Below are 18,045 nucleotides of genomic sequence, written 5' to 3'. Positions count from 1 at the left end.
AGAGGGCAGATATCCGTAAAACGGGTGGTGGCCCAGCACCGCCACCTCTAACGGAGGCAGAGGAGCTGGCCATAAGCCAGAATTTAGGAAGGCCAGTGGCTGGCTCCGACATTGTACAAAAAACTTCCGTTTGCAAAGAAACGCAGCGCAACACACAATATCTGCTGGGATGTGAGAGCATGACTACGATTGGTAATGTTGCAAATGTAAGGACGGATTAGGTTGTGTATGTAGATGATGGACTGTGACGTGAAACGGTATCTCTCAAAGAGATATTTGTCTGGAAATGCTAGAACATCTATGCGCGGTCTGATAACCATCTCTCAACGAATATTTAATTCTCTGCGCAGTAATGCTGCACCTTCATCCACGGGATCGTTATCAAAAGGACATGCCATGTTAGTGAAAAAGTCGCCACCTACTGTGCCTAATGGATTTCTAATATACTGACTCTGATTTTTTTAATGATTTTTTTTAATGACAGACGGCAGAACTAGGCTACGCCAAAACTTGCCTGCTGACTGAATGACTGAGGAAATCAAATGGAGTGTGTGGCTCTGAAAGAGGGCGGAGACTGAGAGAAACTCGAGGTTGATTGAGAAAAACCTGGTCCCAACCAGGTTAGGTTCATAGAGTCTGTTACTACGGTAACTGACCAAGAGCTTAAGTTACCCCTCTCTCTGAAACAGGCTAGAGTTATCCCTCTTTCTCTGGTTTGAGTTACCTCCCTTTTTGAAACGGAAAACTCAGAGTTTCCCTCATTTCAGGGTGAACAGACTCTGAGTTTTTACTAAACCTGCTTTGTGAAACGGACCCCTGTTCAACATTGCAACTTGTTTGATGATTGTTAGTTGCATGCCAAATACCCATCTATCATCTATGATGATCTTGTTTCATGGTGCAATGTTTTGGCTGACCATGCAGTTAATTAACATTTCTGTCTATGTTAAATCTTGTCCTCCCATACCTGCTAACAATCTCGCCTTTTTTAGTTATGTAGCCCTCATGCAGGAGATTACTGATGTGAAGGAGCATAGGTTGTGGCTTTCTCATGGATGTAAATATGTAAATGTCTGTGGGTCCACAATAACAGCCGTGTTGTGGTGCCCACACCTCTGTACCCATGGCTAGCTCACATGTCACCCAGCCCGTTACATGTGAGCAAAGGGAGGATGTGTCAGATAAATTGTAGAAGTTTGAGATGTTTTAGTGTCCGTCTTGGAAAAAAAAAACAAAAACAAAAAAACCCAAAACAAACAAAAACAAACAAAAGGATGACACATCCTTCCCCATGTGGACCTTTTAAAAGCTTAAGAGTGAAAATTTGCGAATGTGAATGTTTTCTATATATGTGTTGAGGTAAATGGATTCTAAAATTGGCCAGAAGTCTGAAATTGCAGAAATAATCATCTCTGTTTTCCTCCGTGCTAAATATCCTTAAATTGTAGTCCTAATGCACCGAATGAAAAAACAAACAAACAAACAATCTTATTCTTTTGTGACCTAACCTCAACTGTTCAGCTAACCCACTCTTAGGTAGAGACTGTCCATTTTCTTCCAAGATACAATTCATGCCATAGCCTCCAACCAGAGGACTGAGTCTGCATCAGAGAGCTCCACCAACAAACGCCTTGAAACCCTTCTGGTCCAGACTGTATGTCTTGAATAATGAAGACATACATTATGAAATAGTGAATCTGTTTTCACCTATCACCATATTTCTTTCTCTCAGGCTACATCGAGGCTGTGGTTATCCCTGCAGGAGCCAGGAGGATCAAAATTGTGGAGGACAAACCTTCACATAGCTTTCTGGGTAATTATGTCTTTTACAGAGATCAAAAATGATCACTGCTAACTTGTTCACAAACACAATATAATATTTCTCTGTGAATATTTGGTAGCTGCTGCCAATATGCTGTATTGTAGTGTCACACTACTACTACTCTGCTCATTTATATTGCATCTACAAATCATATCTGGATGATGTACTAGAGATCCTTGTGGGTTCTCAGGTTTCATAGTATCTGAGACCCTGTGTTGGGCAAGTTACTTGAAAATTGTAATCAATTACTGATTACACATAATATAAAAGTAATTACATTACTCATCACTCAGCAGCAAAAGTAATGCATTACATTACTTGTTACTTTACTTTCGTTACTCAGCCGTCACCTCCATTAAAGTTGCCTTTGAACAACTCAGAATCCTCCACACCCACATGCTGCACCCTTTGTATTCAGCACATGTAGAAACAGAATATGAGACATTGTTATTTAGCAAGCAGGCAGGATACAGTTTGGAAGAATTTAGTGACCATCCAACAACTAGTGTTAGCATAGCCTTGGTGACTACACACAGAACTCCACGATTCAGTTAGTGATGCATGTGAATAAGACAACTTTGGAATTACTACATTTCTCCTCTAGCGGAGTAGTCTTTTAGCTGAACACAGAGACCACACTTATATGAACTCTCCATTAATCTCGGTAAGCATGCCGACCCGCAAGTGTAAAAGTAATGGAATGTTACTGGGATTTGTAACTGTAGTATAATTATGGAGTTTCAAATTACATAACTGTGAGGAAGCTTAGCCAGTGCATCAGGAAGGTGATAGGAGGCAGACTCAGGGACTTTTTTCAGTAACTAAAGAAAGTGATTTATTCAGTCCTGTGTATCCAAAAACAAGTTACTCACATTCACTATATTCACATTCAAGCAGGAAAACTAATCTTTTCAGTTGAGCCACTGGGTACAGGTCCAGCTGACTGCTGGGTTAACATGGCTCCATCTTGGCTTCAGTTCCTGTTCAGTCTCCGAGGAAACAACAGGAGGATGTGGATGTTCTGCAGGCAGACAGAGAGAAATACAGAGATGGCAGCAGATCCAACCAAACAGCCTCAAGTTGCCACTGAGAGAGAAAATATGAGCACATATAAGAAACCCTGGAGCAACACTTCCTGCTGTACAGCTGGATTTAGTTTTTACACCAGTGGAAGAAAAGTGTCGACAAAGCAGCTGAATCTCTCCATTTTACATTTACATTTCATCACTTAGCAGACGCTTTTATCCAAAGTGACTCACAAGCGAGGCAAGACAATCACGTGTTAGAGGACAGTGAGTCTGAAAGAGCTGTTGTACAAACTTTCAGGTGGCTGACCAGGTACAAATGTAATGAGAGCACTAGAAAGAAGTTGTATTTTTTAATAGTATATATGATTATGAAAGTCAGAAACAACTGGAAGTGGACAAGTGCATAAGAAAAAGAACTAAAAAGGTTAGAGGGACTCAAGTGTTGAGGTGTTCATGGAGGAGTTGAGTTGTCAGGCATTCAGTTTCAGGCAGCAGACTGTGTGGAGTTGGGTAGCTCATACCACCATCGCAGAACCACAGGAGTCTGGATCATGATTTCATACCAGGCAGTGATGGTATTACCAGACGTTGTTCATTTGCCAGATTGGAGTGGATGGGAAGGGACATATGGCCTGATGAGTAACTCAGTGTAGGATGGTGCCATTTCATTTGTTACCTTGAAGGCAAGCATCAAAGCTTTAAACTTGATACAGAATGCCACAGGGAGCCATTGGAGGGAGACGAACATAGGTGTTAATGAGCTTGTTTAGGGTGGTTGAACACCAAACGTGCCACTGCATTCCAAATCCTCTGCAGAGGTTTAACAGTGCATGCTGCAAGTCCAACCGGGTGTGAGTTGCAGTAGTCCAGTTGTGAGATGACCAGCACTTGGACAAGGAATTATGTGGCATGCTCAGACAGGTATAGCCAAATCCTCCTGATGTTATACAAAGTGAATCTGCATGACTGGGAGATTGGAGGACAGCTAGTCATCAAGTATTGTAGGATTCTTTGCAGACTTGGATGGTAATAACAGGGATGGACCAAGCTGTGCAGTGAGGTTGTGATGAACAGCTGGACTCGCAGGGAAGACAAGAGGATCAGTTTTGGACAGGTTCAACTGGAGGTGCTGATCTGTCATCCAAGCAGAGATGTGGTCTAGAAACGCCGAGATGCATGCTGGGACTGTTATATACTCTGGGGGGAAGGAAAGGAATAGCTGGGTGTTGTCAGCATAGCGTAGCGAATATGTATCAAATGTATAGTATAAAGAGGGCCAAGCAGAGATCCTTGACGAACAACAGTGGTTACCATGACTTTGATACCTCTCCATGACACCCTGTAGTACCTCCCATACAAGTTGAACCAGCTGAGCACACCTTCTGATGCCGAGGCTGGAGAGATTGGACAGGAGGCTCTAGTGGTTCACTGTGATGAAGGCAGCAGATGGGTCAATCAGGATGAAAACTGATGACTTATCTGCTGCTCTCACTGACCTTAGGTAGTCCATAACTGCCAACAGAGCAGTCTCAGTAGAGTGACCACTCTTGAAGTGAGACTGGTCAAGCACGTTGTTCTGTGAAAGAACATGAGAGACTTGGTTACAGGTACAGGTAGAGCACAGTCAAGTGTTTTAGATGAGAATGAGAGAAGAGATACTGGTCTGGAGTTTTCTCCATCTGTGTCAATGAGGCCGAATATTTCTTCTTCTATTATCTGTTGAACAAAATACTGGTTTCAGACAGAGGGGTTTCCAGGATATGAAAAGATGTGGGGCTAAGCCAAGTTCAACCAGGGCTCTATCCTTTTTTTGGTGTGTGGGCTTTGTACTGTATTGACAACCATCAAGTCCCAAATACAATAATAGCACTGAAATTCCTGTTTCTGCACAATGATAGGCATATCTTTCCAGGCAACAACTTACAGTACAGTAAAATTTATTCAGAAATTTACTCTAATGATGAGTATATATGGTATATGGAAATGCTTCAATAATGTGCACAGTAATGCCACTTGAGTGAATATTGTGAGACGCAGCATTTAAGCAGCAAAACTGAAAAGTGTAATCATAAATTTGACAGAACAGAGGGAACTCTCCAGAGGACACAGAGTTTAGACTTTTAGCTACTTAAAATAAAAATGCCCTGACACCTCAGATGGCGCTCAGGATTCATCCTGCTTTATCACAGACAGTTTCACTGTATAAACCTGGAATCTGTGTGTAATAACTAACCTGTTGGGTGTGTAGGAAAAAAAACCCACCAAACATTAATTAACTGTTGCATCCTCAATACATCCATGGCCAGTATGCATCTTGTCATGTGCAGTGCTATATTTCTCCCCCTGCTTGCAATGCTTGTGAAGTAAAGTACCACTCTGATACATAGAAATACCAGTTTTTGAGGACCAAAAGTATTTGGGGCCCTAACAATGCCACTGGTTTCAACCAGCCGCAGTTTAGAGGTTCACCTGCTATCACTAGGATAAAGACAAAACAAACATTTCAAGTAGCTCTGCTTGCATCACTTAATGATGCTTGCTGTCATATCAATACTGCCTGCATCTTACCTATTATGTGGCTCAGTGGTTCACTCACTCAAGAGGGCAAGTGGGCATTTTTGACAGCTGTCATTCCTGGAGCAAACATTTGATTTTTTAGCAGATAAAGTGCCTGAATTGGTTCTGATTTCAGTTTCAGGGTGTTTATGAACTTCTGTCATTATATCTTTTGTTTGACTGACAACTAATACCCCATTCAGACTGACCCAGTGATGTGGGTTAAACCCGTGTCGGGGGTCAATATGTATGACTCAGTCAGCTGACCCTCCTTCACAACCCTAGAAAAGTAGAAAATTTGGAACTGAGAGAGCATCATATTAAGGTTGTTAGCCCTAGCCCATAATAGGCACACTCTCCTGATGGTCCAGGAGCAAATCTAGTGAGAATGGACAAGCCAGCTTCCTCCATAGGGTATGGTGGCAACCCAAAGCAGGGGCCATTATATATGCTACAACCTCATTTCTATAAGGAGGGAAGAAAAGCCTGTGTACGAATAGAATAATCATGTCATCACAACTGTGATGATATATCTGCCTGTTATGCTGCTCTCAACTACCTTGGGACATCTCTGGACATGTAGGCACACACTTTGTTATTGTTTGAAATGAATGGGGCACACACGGGTAGAATGTTTGTTCATTAGGTCACATCAAACACAGTTTGCATGTCAAAGTGTTTTCTCTGACCACGTGTGTCCTCACAGCCCTAAAAGATTCCTGTAAGAAGTCCATCAACAGTGACTGGAAAATTGAGCTTCCAGGAGAATTTGAGCTAGCCGGGACCACGGTGCACTATGTGAGAAGAGGACTGTGGGAGAAGATGTCTGCCAAGGGACCCACTAAGACCCCTTTACACCTGATGGTAAACACATCAGTCACCCTGTCTTGTGCTGTTATATCACAATACACCCTGGGTTCAATGGTAGACATGACACATACTATTGGTTATGGTTATGGCGATTGATCAAATTTTATTTTCAATTATGAAATCTTGGCTTCCAACAATTATGAAAACAAGATAGTCGAGACAAATCGATTATTGTGCCACATTCCGTTTTGCAATGATGCTCTCATTTTGTCTTGTGTTATAAATCCAGTGCATTGTGTGTCAGAGCAGCCAGAAAGCGCAGTGAGAGACAGGCAGAGCAGAATTTCAGTCAGACTTTGGATACTATTATTTTAGATACAAAGACGCTTTGCTCTGTGTAAGATCTCTCCTTTCATCCAGCCGCTCGACACAGCATACTGATCTGATAACTGATAATATTTACTGGAGTCCTCCTGTGAGTGTGAAGAGGACAATAAAGGCAAACCCGTGGGTATCCTCACGTGTGCAGACAGAGCGTACAGTCCATTTATACAGTCCATGTGGTCAAATAATTTGGGCTGCACAGGTCTGCATGGACCCCCAGGTACATGGGCAGATGCACACCCTCACAGCTCACTGGACAAAGAAAGTATCATTTGAGGTGTGAGAACATGTCCACCGTGGCAGACAACAAGCTGGGTATAAACAGAACTGTGTTTGTGTGGACTGCTCGTGTTCATGACCACCAGATCCTTTAGTGGGAATGTGAGGATTATGTGATATATCAATTTGAAAATATTTGATTTGTGTATTGTATATTTTATTCTCCTCTATCATACTGTATTACTTTGCTATTTGAATCCCTCAACAAGAAGTGATTTAATATTCTCAAATTCATACAAGCATTGATGACATAATAATAGTAACATCTTCTGTTTTTACTGGAACATTTCTGTGTAAAAAAAGTGGCTTTCCCACCCTGAAAAAAGAGGAATCCTAGTTAAATATTTGTAATTTTCTTGAATTATTTATATGGCAATGGTTAAATCTACTATGTGTTACCGGTGATCACTAGCTTTATCCCAAAAATATTTGTGTTGTCCCTCAAATCCCCAGACCTGCTACATGCTGGACATGATGAGTCCAGGTGGTCTTGTTGTCTTAACATGATCTTCTTTTAGTTTTGGTTCATTAACTTTATTAAGAAATATAGCATGAAAACAAAAGTTCACAAACTGATCTGATCAAATACATCCATGAATTAAAGCTGCAAGCAGAGTTGAACGGGCCTTAACGCCCTTGCGCATGTCAGGCCACGACGCAGTTGAAGGGCTTCTGTCACGGGCATGTAGATGTCTTCAGACCCAGGCTGTTTTCAGACAGTGCAAGAAGGAGATAAGCATCACTTCCTTTGTCCACTATCTTACCTGCTGCTGGGGCTGCTTTGCTGCAATTTTGTGGGGGGCGCTAATCAGCCAGTTTGATTGCACTTCTATGTGGCGTACATTTAAATGTACATTGTTACGAGTACTTGCTGGACAAAGACGTGTAACTTTAGTTTTTCACTAGTATTTAACATTGCATGAAGGAGTTAAATATCATTTCCTGAGTCCACTATATGGTGCTAGAAAACACCCATTAAGTGAACATCATGTCGCTGTATATCAACTGTAGAGCACACCTTGAAAATTTCATGTGAATCAGATGATGTTTGTCATATAAGGCTGAGTTGCTCACACCTGTGTCATCAAAACTGTGCAAGTTTTGAGCCTGGTCACTTGAATTTCAATTAGTAAATTGAAAAGTCTTGATGAGTTTGTGCATAAAACAAATTAATTTCCTATATTTCATTGTCTATTTTTAGAAAAGCAAACACTTTTAACCCACATGATCTGGTAGAAGTTTGATTGAAATGTGTACTGTCACTGGGCTCTACAGTGTGAGTATTTCACTCCCATTTGTACTTAAAAATAGATATGTGTGAAGTGGAGAAATAATTTACTCGCATACTGTGCGGCTACAAATTACAACCATAACACTATATGAAATGCTAGAGGGATTTAAAGTTGAAACAACAGATACAGAAAGTGGTGACGCTCCTAAGGCTAGCGGAGCGTAAGCTGCAGCATGACTGGAAAGAAACACAACCAGTTAGCCTCCGCTAGCCTCTCAGCTAGCCCCGGCTCTCTGTTTGGATCCAACCGGACTGCCGAGCCCTGGTTTGTTATTCAGGTTAAAGTGGGAAGAACCAGCGGGTCTGTCAGCCAGCTGAGTGAAGTGAAACCTGTGGAAGAAACACCGCGACCATCATGGAGAAACAGTCCGTAGAGGAGCTGCTGTGTTCAGCTGCACAGATAGGAAGTCCTGCGGCTGACAGGATGTACCTCTCTGTTTGGAAAAATATTTTTCTCTCCTCTTTTTGGTTTATAACAGCAGTTGGCAACGTTGGGACGGGCAGTAGTGCGTTTGCTTATTAGCAATAATTCATAATTATCACAGATAATTATGAATTATAAAATCAAGATATTGTTAACCTTAATCAATAACAAGGCACCAACTGTTGGATCTGTGAAGAACACAGTTGATTACTTGCAATAATTATCAATTATCAAAGATAATTAACTAATTATAACAATTAATAGAATTATTAATATGAACTAACAAATATGGGGCACCACCCGGAAACCGGGACCAATAACCAAGGTAGTCTCATAAATGGGAGTTCACCTAGAATGTTAATATCTGAGAGATAACATTCAATGGTGAACAAAGAAGGCTTGAATTCGAGCTCTGACTCCTTCAATCAGCCACTTTTCACAATATGTTACACACAATAATGACAAAAGAACTTCTCTTTAAAGATATGACATTGTTTATTAAACTTAGCAAAATTAACAAAATTAACAAATGCTTCATTCAATAAACAGCTATTCTAAAATCTAATTCTACCAAACAAAACACAAACAGCTTTGCACAGGGTTGGACACATGCAGGGGAATGCATGTATGTATGTGTGTGTGTGTGTGTGTGTGTGTGTGCATGCGCCAGACAAGATGGCAACTGGGCCTGACGTGATGTTGTCGGTCCCACAGTCACGTCACGCGAGACCCATATGGCAGAAGTACGGCGGTGTCTTGGCTAGACAAAAACAAGATGGCGCCGCCTGGTGGTCGGCGTCTTGCTCTCACCCAATTCCGTGAAAAACACACGTGTCTGATGGTGGATAAGGAAAGACAACACAAAGCTTTGTCCGACATTATCTGACCATCAGATGTGCAAAAAGATGTCGGCGTTTGTATCTGTGCGCGTGTGTGAGTGTGTGTGTTAGTCGCAAGAGAGGGAGGAGGGAAAGCGATCGTGAGAGGGAGAGAAGCGGTTCTTTTGTCCACAGAGAGCGCACGTACGGATGGCAGTCTGTAACGCACGTTGTCTGGTTTCTGATCGACAAAGCAATTTACTTTCTCACTCACAGTGGCACAAACACAGCAGTAGTCCCGAGCGGGACAAACACAAAATAGTCTAGCATGGTGAACACAACTAACAGGCAGCAAACTTAAAATACTCCTCAGAGTAAAGCAGAGAAAAATGGACTCAACTCAACTCGCACAACAAGAACAATAGCAATAAAGCTAAAAAGCTAAATGCTAAACAACAGCAACTGATGCTGAAAAGAACACACAACTAACACTGCCTATGCCCAGACTTATGCCTCTTACTTGGTCGCTTCACAAAGTGAGTAGGGTGTGTGTGTAGTCCGTCTTAATGTCCAACTTTGTCCTTGGCTCGGAGGCGGACAGTGGCCGTTCTCGCACGGTTGGCGAAAATCATGGCAGCTGGTTCTGAGTGGAGTGGCGGAGAGAACAGCAGAGTCGACTTGGCGAAGACGAGCAGGGCAGAGACGTTCCATGTTTTGCTGAAGTAACTTTATTTCTTCCTTCTTTTGGAAGAATTTGAGGACGCTGGTTGCAGCAGCGGTCTCTCTCGGATCCAGGAATGTTCTCGGGTGAACACGGGCGAAGTCTCGTCTCGTCCGACGAGGGGAGTCTTCGATGAGGGGAAAAAATGTGCGTGGGGTACCCCCTTTAGTCAAGCTAACTCACAAGGGGACAGAAGTTACCCCTAGCTCAGTGACATGGGAAAGACGTGTATTTCAGGGCGTGGTGATGTCATGGCTGCGTCATCAGGACGCTCCGCTGTGCAGGAGCGTCTCCGCCAATGAGGGACTGTATGTTGACTGTTCCCTGCTGAGGTGTGAAAATCGCAAAGCATCCTTGGAAATGGAGTTTGCAATGGTCTCACATTGTCTGTAAGCAGCATTTTGGCGCTATGCCTTTGTCTTGGGGGAACCAAAAGAGAAAGCACCTCGTAGTCAAGCCTCACAGGTTACATGTAGGCCTTCTCTGTGTGACCTTGTGGTTTGAGGCCCAACAGCAACCAGCATATTAGGTGCATTACTGACACCCTCCGCTTCGGACTACTAACCAATGATGAAATCCTACACATTAATCCCGTCTGTCTAATAAACTAAAAAAAAAAACTGCTGCTCCACCCTCATGGCAGGTCCATTAAAGTTTTAATCCTGAGCTCCGGAACTCCAGTCTTCCTGAGTTCTTCCCTCATATAGGCTATAGTCTTTCTTGATCTTGAGTACAATATATGATTACATGTGTAATAGTCTCCTCAGCCAAGAGGGAGAAAATATGTGCATATATCAACATCAGCAATTGGTACAAAATTACAGTCAAAAAGTGATCATGTTAAATAATCATGATCTCAATATTGAACAAAAGTGATTATGATTTTTGCCATAATCAAGCACCCCTAAAAACAGCAAATTGTGATTTACACACACACACACACACACACACACACACACACAGAGTTTAAATATGTATGTGATAAATTGTAAATATGTATGCAATGAATTGTTTTCTTTAAGAAACTGTTACTTGAACATTTTTCAGTGTGCTCCTAAAGTTATATGTGGGCTCCTAATTTCTTTCATTTAGGAGCACATGTACTCCTTGAAAAAAAGTAAGGATTGAACACTGCTGTCGGATGTGTAGAAACACTAAGTAAGTGGAGTGTGGCGCAGTCCAAGGGCTTCTGTCACAGGCATGTAGATGTTTTCAGACCTGAGCTGACAGAGCTGACTTGACCCATCCCTCCCCTCCCATTCTCTCTCTCTCCCTCTCAGTTGGAGAGAAGGATTTCAGAATACTCTTCTTGTCAAATGTCCTCATAAATCCCATGACTTTGGCCAAATCCTACATAAAAATCAGGTAGTAGGGAAGGAATTTTCGTTGCGAATCCATTGATACAGGTTTGAAAGTGGTCGGACTTATAGTTTAGACGTAAGACGCCCCAGTTTGGCACGAAGTCCATGTCCAGAGATTGCCTCCCCATTGGTTTACATTGTAAGGTGCAATGTGGCACTCCAACTTTCAAGGCTTACAAAATCTAAACCGTTCGAGTTATTACAAAGTTTTTAATAACTTTTGTTCAGCACAGTGTGATAAGTCATGTATTAAAGTCTGAAACCAATACCATTAACGCCCTAGGAGGAGATAGCGATAAAAAGTCGTACTTTGAAATTGACATTGCGGACTTCTTGTTGGATTTAGGTCAGGGGTGTCAGTGTATGATTTGTGGGGCTTGATGAGACGAATAATTCAGTTTTGGTTCGATCTCTCTACGACATTCCTACAGGCCGTGGCGGCCGTTTTAGATACATAGATGGCGCTCTCAAGCACATTTTGGCACTTTGGGGGTTAATTTTTACATTTTATCAAATTTGATGTGCGTGCCAAATTTGATGAGTTTTTGAGCATGTTTAGAGTTAAAGTTGCGGATTAATAAAGAAAGAATTATAAGACAGAAACAAACACACAAAAAACAATAGGGTCTTCGCCCTTTGGGCTCAGGCCCTAATTAAAGCTGCAAGCAGCGATGATTGGGCCCTCGCACCCATGCGTACATCGTGTCGGACACAGTCGAAGGGCTTCAGTCACAGGCATGTAGATGTCTCCAGACCAAGGCTGTTTTCAAATAGTGAAAGAGGAAGGTTAACATCACTGCCTCTTTTTGCTATTTTGCCTGCTGCTGGGGCTGCTTCATTGAATGTCATAAGGGGGCGCAATGGAGCCAGTTTGCATCACTGGCTGAATATTATCGTGTAGACGTGTTCAAGCCTGGACTGTTTTCAAATGTCAAGTTTCAGGCAGATCCAACCATGTACACTAAAGTTATAGCAATTTCGCCTGTCATGGCGAAACATCAAAACTCAACGCCATGCTACGGCTACATGCTTCAATGATAACTAAAACTTTTGATAACTTTTGATCATACACTAGAGTAGATGACACACACTGATTTTGAAGTTGTTAAGATGAATTCTGTAGGAGGAGTTCGTTAAAATACAAGGTATGCGAAATGGCCAAAAAAATGCGAAAAATGACCACTTTTATCAAGATGGCCGACTTCCTGTAGGACTTACAATACAGATCCAAGAGGCTTTTTTGTGCGTCTTGACATGATACATAAGCCTCCCAGATTTCATTTTCCTAGGTTAATCTGGAAGGCGGGGCTACAATTTTGAAATTTTCAAGGGGGCGCTGTTGAGCCATATTGCCATGCCTATGCAAATGACCTATCCTATCCAGGTGACTGTATACCCATCCCTTGTCCCTAAAATACAGCATCGTATTTCATGGCGAAGGATGTGTCGCCATGGCAACGGCATTTGGTCATGGGTCATGACCTGCTAAATGTAGCATCACCAAGGTCTTACATCTTAGCTGAGTCAATTTCAGGTGCATCGGCCAAATTTCCTAGGAGTAATACAACAAAGAACAACGCATGATACTTCCTGTTGCCAGTAGGTGGCGCTATGACTCTCACTAAATATGGGCCTGACAATGTGTTCAGACCGGGACTCTTAACAAGCATATGAAATTTGGAAAAGATCAGACCATGTGGAGTCAAGTTATAAGGCTTTGAAATTTCATGGCGAGACATCGAAATTCGCCGCGTCGTCATGGCAACACCTTTTGACGAAAAGTCACCAACTTCATAATATACGATCTCCAAGGTCTTTAGGCTATTCTGAGTAAATTTGAGGTGGATCCCATCACCGTGCCACCCACAGAGCGTCAAAGTGTAAAACATGTAACTTCCTGTTGCCAGTAGGTGGCGCTATGACTTAGATCCAATATTGGCACATGGATGTGTTCAGGACGGGACTCTTTCCAAGCACAAAAGGTTTGGGTCTCTTAGGATCGTGCATGCCGGAGTTATGGCCGTTTGAATTTTCACGGCGAAGGATCGAAATTCGCCGCCCGACCACACCCCCTCGGCAATGTCGAAAATTCACCGTTTTGATAACTTTTCATCTCCCAGGTCTGTAGATGATACTGACCGAATTTGAAGTTGCTCAGGTCAAATCCCTAGGAGGAGTTTGTTAAAGTACGCGGGCTAAAAACGGCAAAATTGGCCTGAAAATCGCAACTTTGAAGCAAAATGGCCGACTTCCTGTTGGATTTAGGGTATGGCTCCAAGAGAGTTTTTGGTGCGTTCGGTGCTCGGGCCCTAATAATAAGAATTTCTACAGATCCAATAGGGCCTTTGCACCATTCGGTGCTCGGGCCCTAATAATTCCTTCAGATCCAATAGGGCCTTCGCACCAATTGGTGCTGGGGCCCTAAAAATTCCTTGAATTACAATAGGGCCTTCGTGCTGGTCAGCGCTTGGGCCCTAATAATAATAATTCCTTTGGATACAAGAGGGCTTCTTGCTGGTCAGCGCTCGGGCCCTAATAATAATGATTCCTTTGGATACAAGAGGGCTTCGCGCTGGTCAGCACTTGTGCCCTAATAATAATTCCTTTGGATATAAGAGGGCTTCACGCTGGTCAGCGCTCAGGCCCTACTAATAACAATAATTCCTTTGGATACACGAGGGCTTCGTGCTGGTCAGTGCTCGGGCCTTAATTAAAGCTGCAAGCAGCGATGATTGGGCCCAAGTGCCTCCGCACATGTTGGGGCGCGACACAGTCAAAGGGCTTCTGTCACAGGCATGTAGATGTCTCCAGACCTGGGCTGTTTTCAGGCAGTGCAAGAAGGAGATTAACATCACTTCCTTTGTCCACTATTTTGCCTGCTGTTGGGGCTGCTTCGTTGAAACTTCATAGGGGGCTCTTTTCAGCCAGTTTGCATTACCTATTGAATATTGTCATGTAGATGTGTTCAGGCCGGGACTCTTTTCAAACATATAAAGTTTGGTGCAGACTGGTGTTGGGACGGGCAGTAGTGCGTTTGGTTATTAGCAATAATTCATAATTATCATAGATAATTGTGAAAATAAGATATTGTTAACCTTAATCAATAATTCTGGCACCACTGTTGAATCTGTGAGGAACACAGTTGATTGTTTGCAATAATTATCAATTATCAAGGATAATTAACTAATTATGACATTTAATAGAATTATTAATATGAATTAACAAATACAGGGCACCACCCGGAAACCGGGACCAATAACCAAACAAGGTAGTCTCATAAAAGGAGTTCACCCAGAATGTTAATATCTAGGAGATATCAACATTCAAGGGTGAACAAAGAAGGGTTGAATTCGAGCTCTGACTCCTTCAATCAGCCACTTTTCACAATATTACACACAATAATGACAGAAGAACCTCTCTTTAAAGATATAACAGTGTTTATTAAACTTAGCAAAATTAACAAAGTTAACAAATGCTTAATTCAATAAACAACTATTCTAAAATCTAATCCTACCAAACAAAACACAACAGCTATGTACAGGGTTGGACACATGCAGGGGAATGCATCTGTGGGTGTGCATGCGTACGTGCGTGTGTGAGCGTGCGTGTGTGTGACAAGATGGCGAAGGGGCCTAACGTGATGACGTCGTCGGTCTGCGACGCGGACGTCACTATGGGAGGAAGTCACGTCGCACGAAAACTGGATGGCAGAAGTATGGCGGTGTCTTGGTTAGACAGAAGCAAGATGGCGCCGCCTGGTGGACGGCATCACCCACTTTTGTGAAAAACACACGTGTCTGATGGCGGATAAGGAAAGACAAAGCAAAGCTTTGCAGTTCAGCTCAGCTCAGCAAGCAGATTGACATCACCTGGACTCCTTCATCTCTCCTGAGTTCTGCCCTAAGCAGGGCTCAAACTCACAACCTTTGGATCTAAAAGGAGTTCAGAAATGACATAACCTTAAACCACTGGACTACTCACACATGCTGTATAGCACAGGAAAAGATGTATTTAACAAGCATATCAATCCATATTTAAGGTAATAATGTTAAAGTAAGCTAGAAAGGAATTGAATTCTGGTACAGGATAAAGATGTGAGGCAACTTTGTACATGAGAGCAATGTTATGAGGAACACTGCAGTGAGCAGGTATTGAACACACAACCTTGTCATCTAAGGTATTGCTGATCATGAGAGCAGTGTTCTAAACCACTGAGCCAACAGGCATTCACAAAAATGAGAAGAAAAAAATCTCCATTTTGATGATGAAAATGTATTTGTCTCAAACTAGAGCTTGAAGCCCAGAGATTTGTACATCATTAGTGAAAGCAGGACTAGTTTAACATGAGAATGAATGATATGTGTAAAAAGTGTTTGAAGGAAGAGAGAATCTGTAATCTTAAGAAACCAGAGTGAGAGGAGACACACATCCTGCAGACTGTATTGCAGTCATTGAGAACATGACAAGGACTCTCTATCAATTAAGGTTCAGCTCTCAAAAACTATAAGTCCAATGTGAAATGTATTTACATTTTGAGAGAGAGGAGGCTTGTGGCAACATACTGAGACAAGATATGTGCTTGAGGAGTTAAAATTGTGGGAGTGACAGCAGTTTAGAAAAACATTTCTGGTCTAAAATGATCTGTGCTCTCCACTGTGCCTGATCACATGACACACTGGTGAGACCGGAAAAAGTTGACTGACTTTGGGCTTAAATTGCTGAAAAACTACACAAGATATCACTAAACAATCTGATAACTTTGAAAGTTCAAAGTTTTGTGAACTTTTTACAGTTTGAATGGCATCTGTACGATAAGGGACTTCCGAGCAGTTGAGTGTCAAAGTGACCAAGGTTCCAAGTCAGTTTTAAAAAATTATATAAAATCACTGAAACATGTTACATTTCAGAAAAATACAAGCACACATCTGCTGAATGAGTTGCACAGATTGACAGTTGAATGGTTTTTAAAGCACAAAGTATGGAGCAGTTGAAACGCGGCAAAAAACGTCCAGAAGACGGAATAAGAATAAAGACTGAGAACAAGGAGACATCCTTCTTTGTGGCAATGCCCTCCAGCTCCTCTTGGGGGATCCCAAGGCATTCCCAGGTGAAAGGAGATATGTAATCCCTCCAGCGTGTTCTGGGTCTGCCCTGGGGTCTCCTCACCAGTTGGATGTTCCTGGGACATCTCTAGAGGTTTACTGTACAGTAATGTACTGTTCTTCCCAAATACAGTGAAATGCTGTAAAATGTTATGCTTTTTGGAGCCAAAAACAAGACCAAACATTAACAGCAGACTACTGTAAGATCTGATGGCAAAATGCAGTATTTTTTTTTTCATTTTTGACGCAGTAATGGAGAGACAGGAGCCTCATGCAAACATTGGCATCATATAATCATCGTTCATCCTCCTTTCTGGAATCAAACTAAAAGGTCAGTAACATCATACTGAGAAAACAGAATTACATTAGTGCATCTAGTTACCCAATTAGAAACTATGTTTAATTTTTGCTAACATTAAATTGGAATAATCCTAGAATGCACCTGATAGGTGTAAAAGAACATTTTCAGGTAGTGTTCTTTAGCAGTTGGGAATTTGAATTATTTAAATATTGTTTTCATATCACTACTGCTTGTAGATCCAGTTCAAACATCATTTTTGGATAATTGTTTTGTCTTAAGTACACCTACACTTCAAGTAAGTGAATTAGACCAACATTAGACCGCCCTGATAGATCAACCTTGTTTACCTCACTTGTATTTGACAATTCATAATCAATCAATCAATCAATCAATTTTTATTTATATAGTGCCAAATCACAACAAAAGTCATCTCAGGGCACTTTTCACATAGAGCACTCTTTAATTTACAGAGACCCGACAATTCCCCCATGAGCAAGCACTTGGCGACAGCGGTAAGGAAAAACTCCCCTTTAACGGGTAGAAACCTTAAGCAGAACCCGGCTCTTGGTGGGTGGCCATCTGCTTTGACAAGATGGGGTGAGAGAGAGAAAGAAAGAGGGAAAGGGGGGGGGGGGGGACAGAATAACAACAATCATAACAACAACGACAACAGCGGCAGCAACAGCAACACCCAGGGAAGGATGCCAACAGGACTGTGAAGGACCGCGACAGCTCGGCCTGCAACCCAGGGTTTTCTGCGAGATTAGAAAGCACAAAAAACTCTGGGGAAGAAGCAAAGTTAGTGACATGCATTGATGTTACATGAATGCATACAGATGGAGAGGAGGAGGAGGAGAGAGGAGCTCAGTGCATCATGGGAAGTCCCCCAGCAGTCTAGGCCTATAGCAGCATAACTAAGAGCTGATCCAAAGTGAGCTTGGTCGGCCCTAAATATAAGCTTTATCAAAAAGGAAAGTTTTGAGCCTACTATTAAACATAGAGAGGGTATCTGCACCCCAGACCAAATCTGGAAGATGGTTCCACAGGAGAGGAGCCTGATAGCTGAAGGCTCTGCCTCCCATTCTACTTTTAAAGACTGTAGGAACCACCAGTAAACTGCATACTGGGAGCACAGTGTTCTAGTGGGA

General features: G+C 42.2%; 1 protein-coding gene across 9 annotated transcripts in view; it reads left to right on the top strand.

Moving 5' to 3' along the window:
- The window catches only part of adamts17 (ADAM metallopeptidase with thrombospondin type 1 motif, 17), a 626,422-nt gene that overhangs the window by 473,333 nt on the left and 135,044 nt on the right, over window positions 1-18,045 (top strand). For all 9 annotated transcript variants that reach the window (XR_006096576.1, XR_006096581.1, XM_042414307.1 and 6 more), the window contains exons 16-17: window positions 1,733-1,813; window positions 6,113-6,270. Coding sequence is in view for 7 of the 9 variants with exons in the window: in XM_042414307.1 (XP_042270241.1) it covers window positions 1,733-1,813; window positions 6,113-6,270 (239 nt within the window). In the remaining 2 variants the exon portion in view is untranslated. The remainder of the gene's footprint in view (window positions 1-1,732; window positions 1,814-6,112; window positions 6,271-18,045) is intronic.

This window comes from Thunnus maccoyii, chromosome 1 (genome assembly GCF_910596095.1).
Source record: "Thunnus maccoyii chromosome 1, fThuMac1.1, whole genome shotgun sequence".
Lineage (NCBI taxonomy): Eukaryota > Metazoa > Chordata > Actinopteri > Scombriformes > Scombridae > Thunnus > Thunnus maccoyii.
The sequence above is the reverse complement of the archived record's forward strand: the minus strand, read 5'-3'. Positions and strand labels throughout refer to the sequence as shown.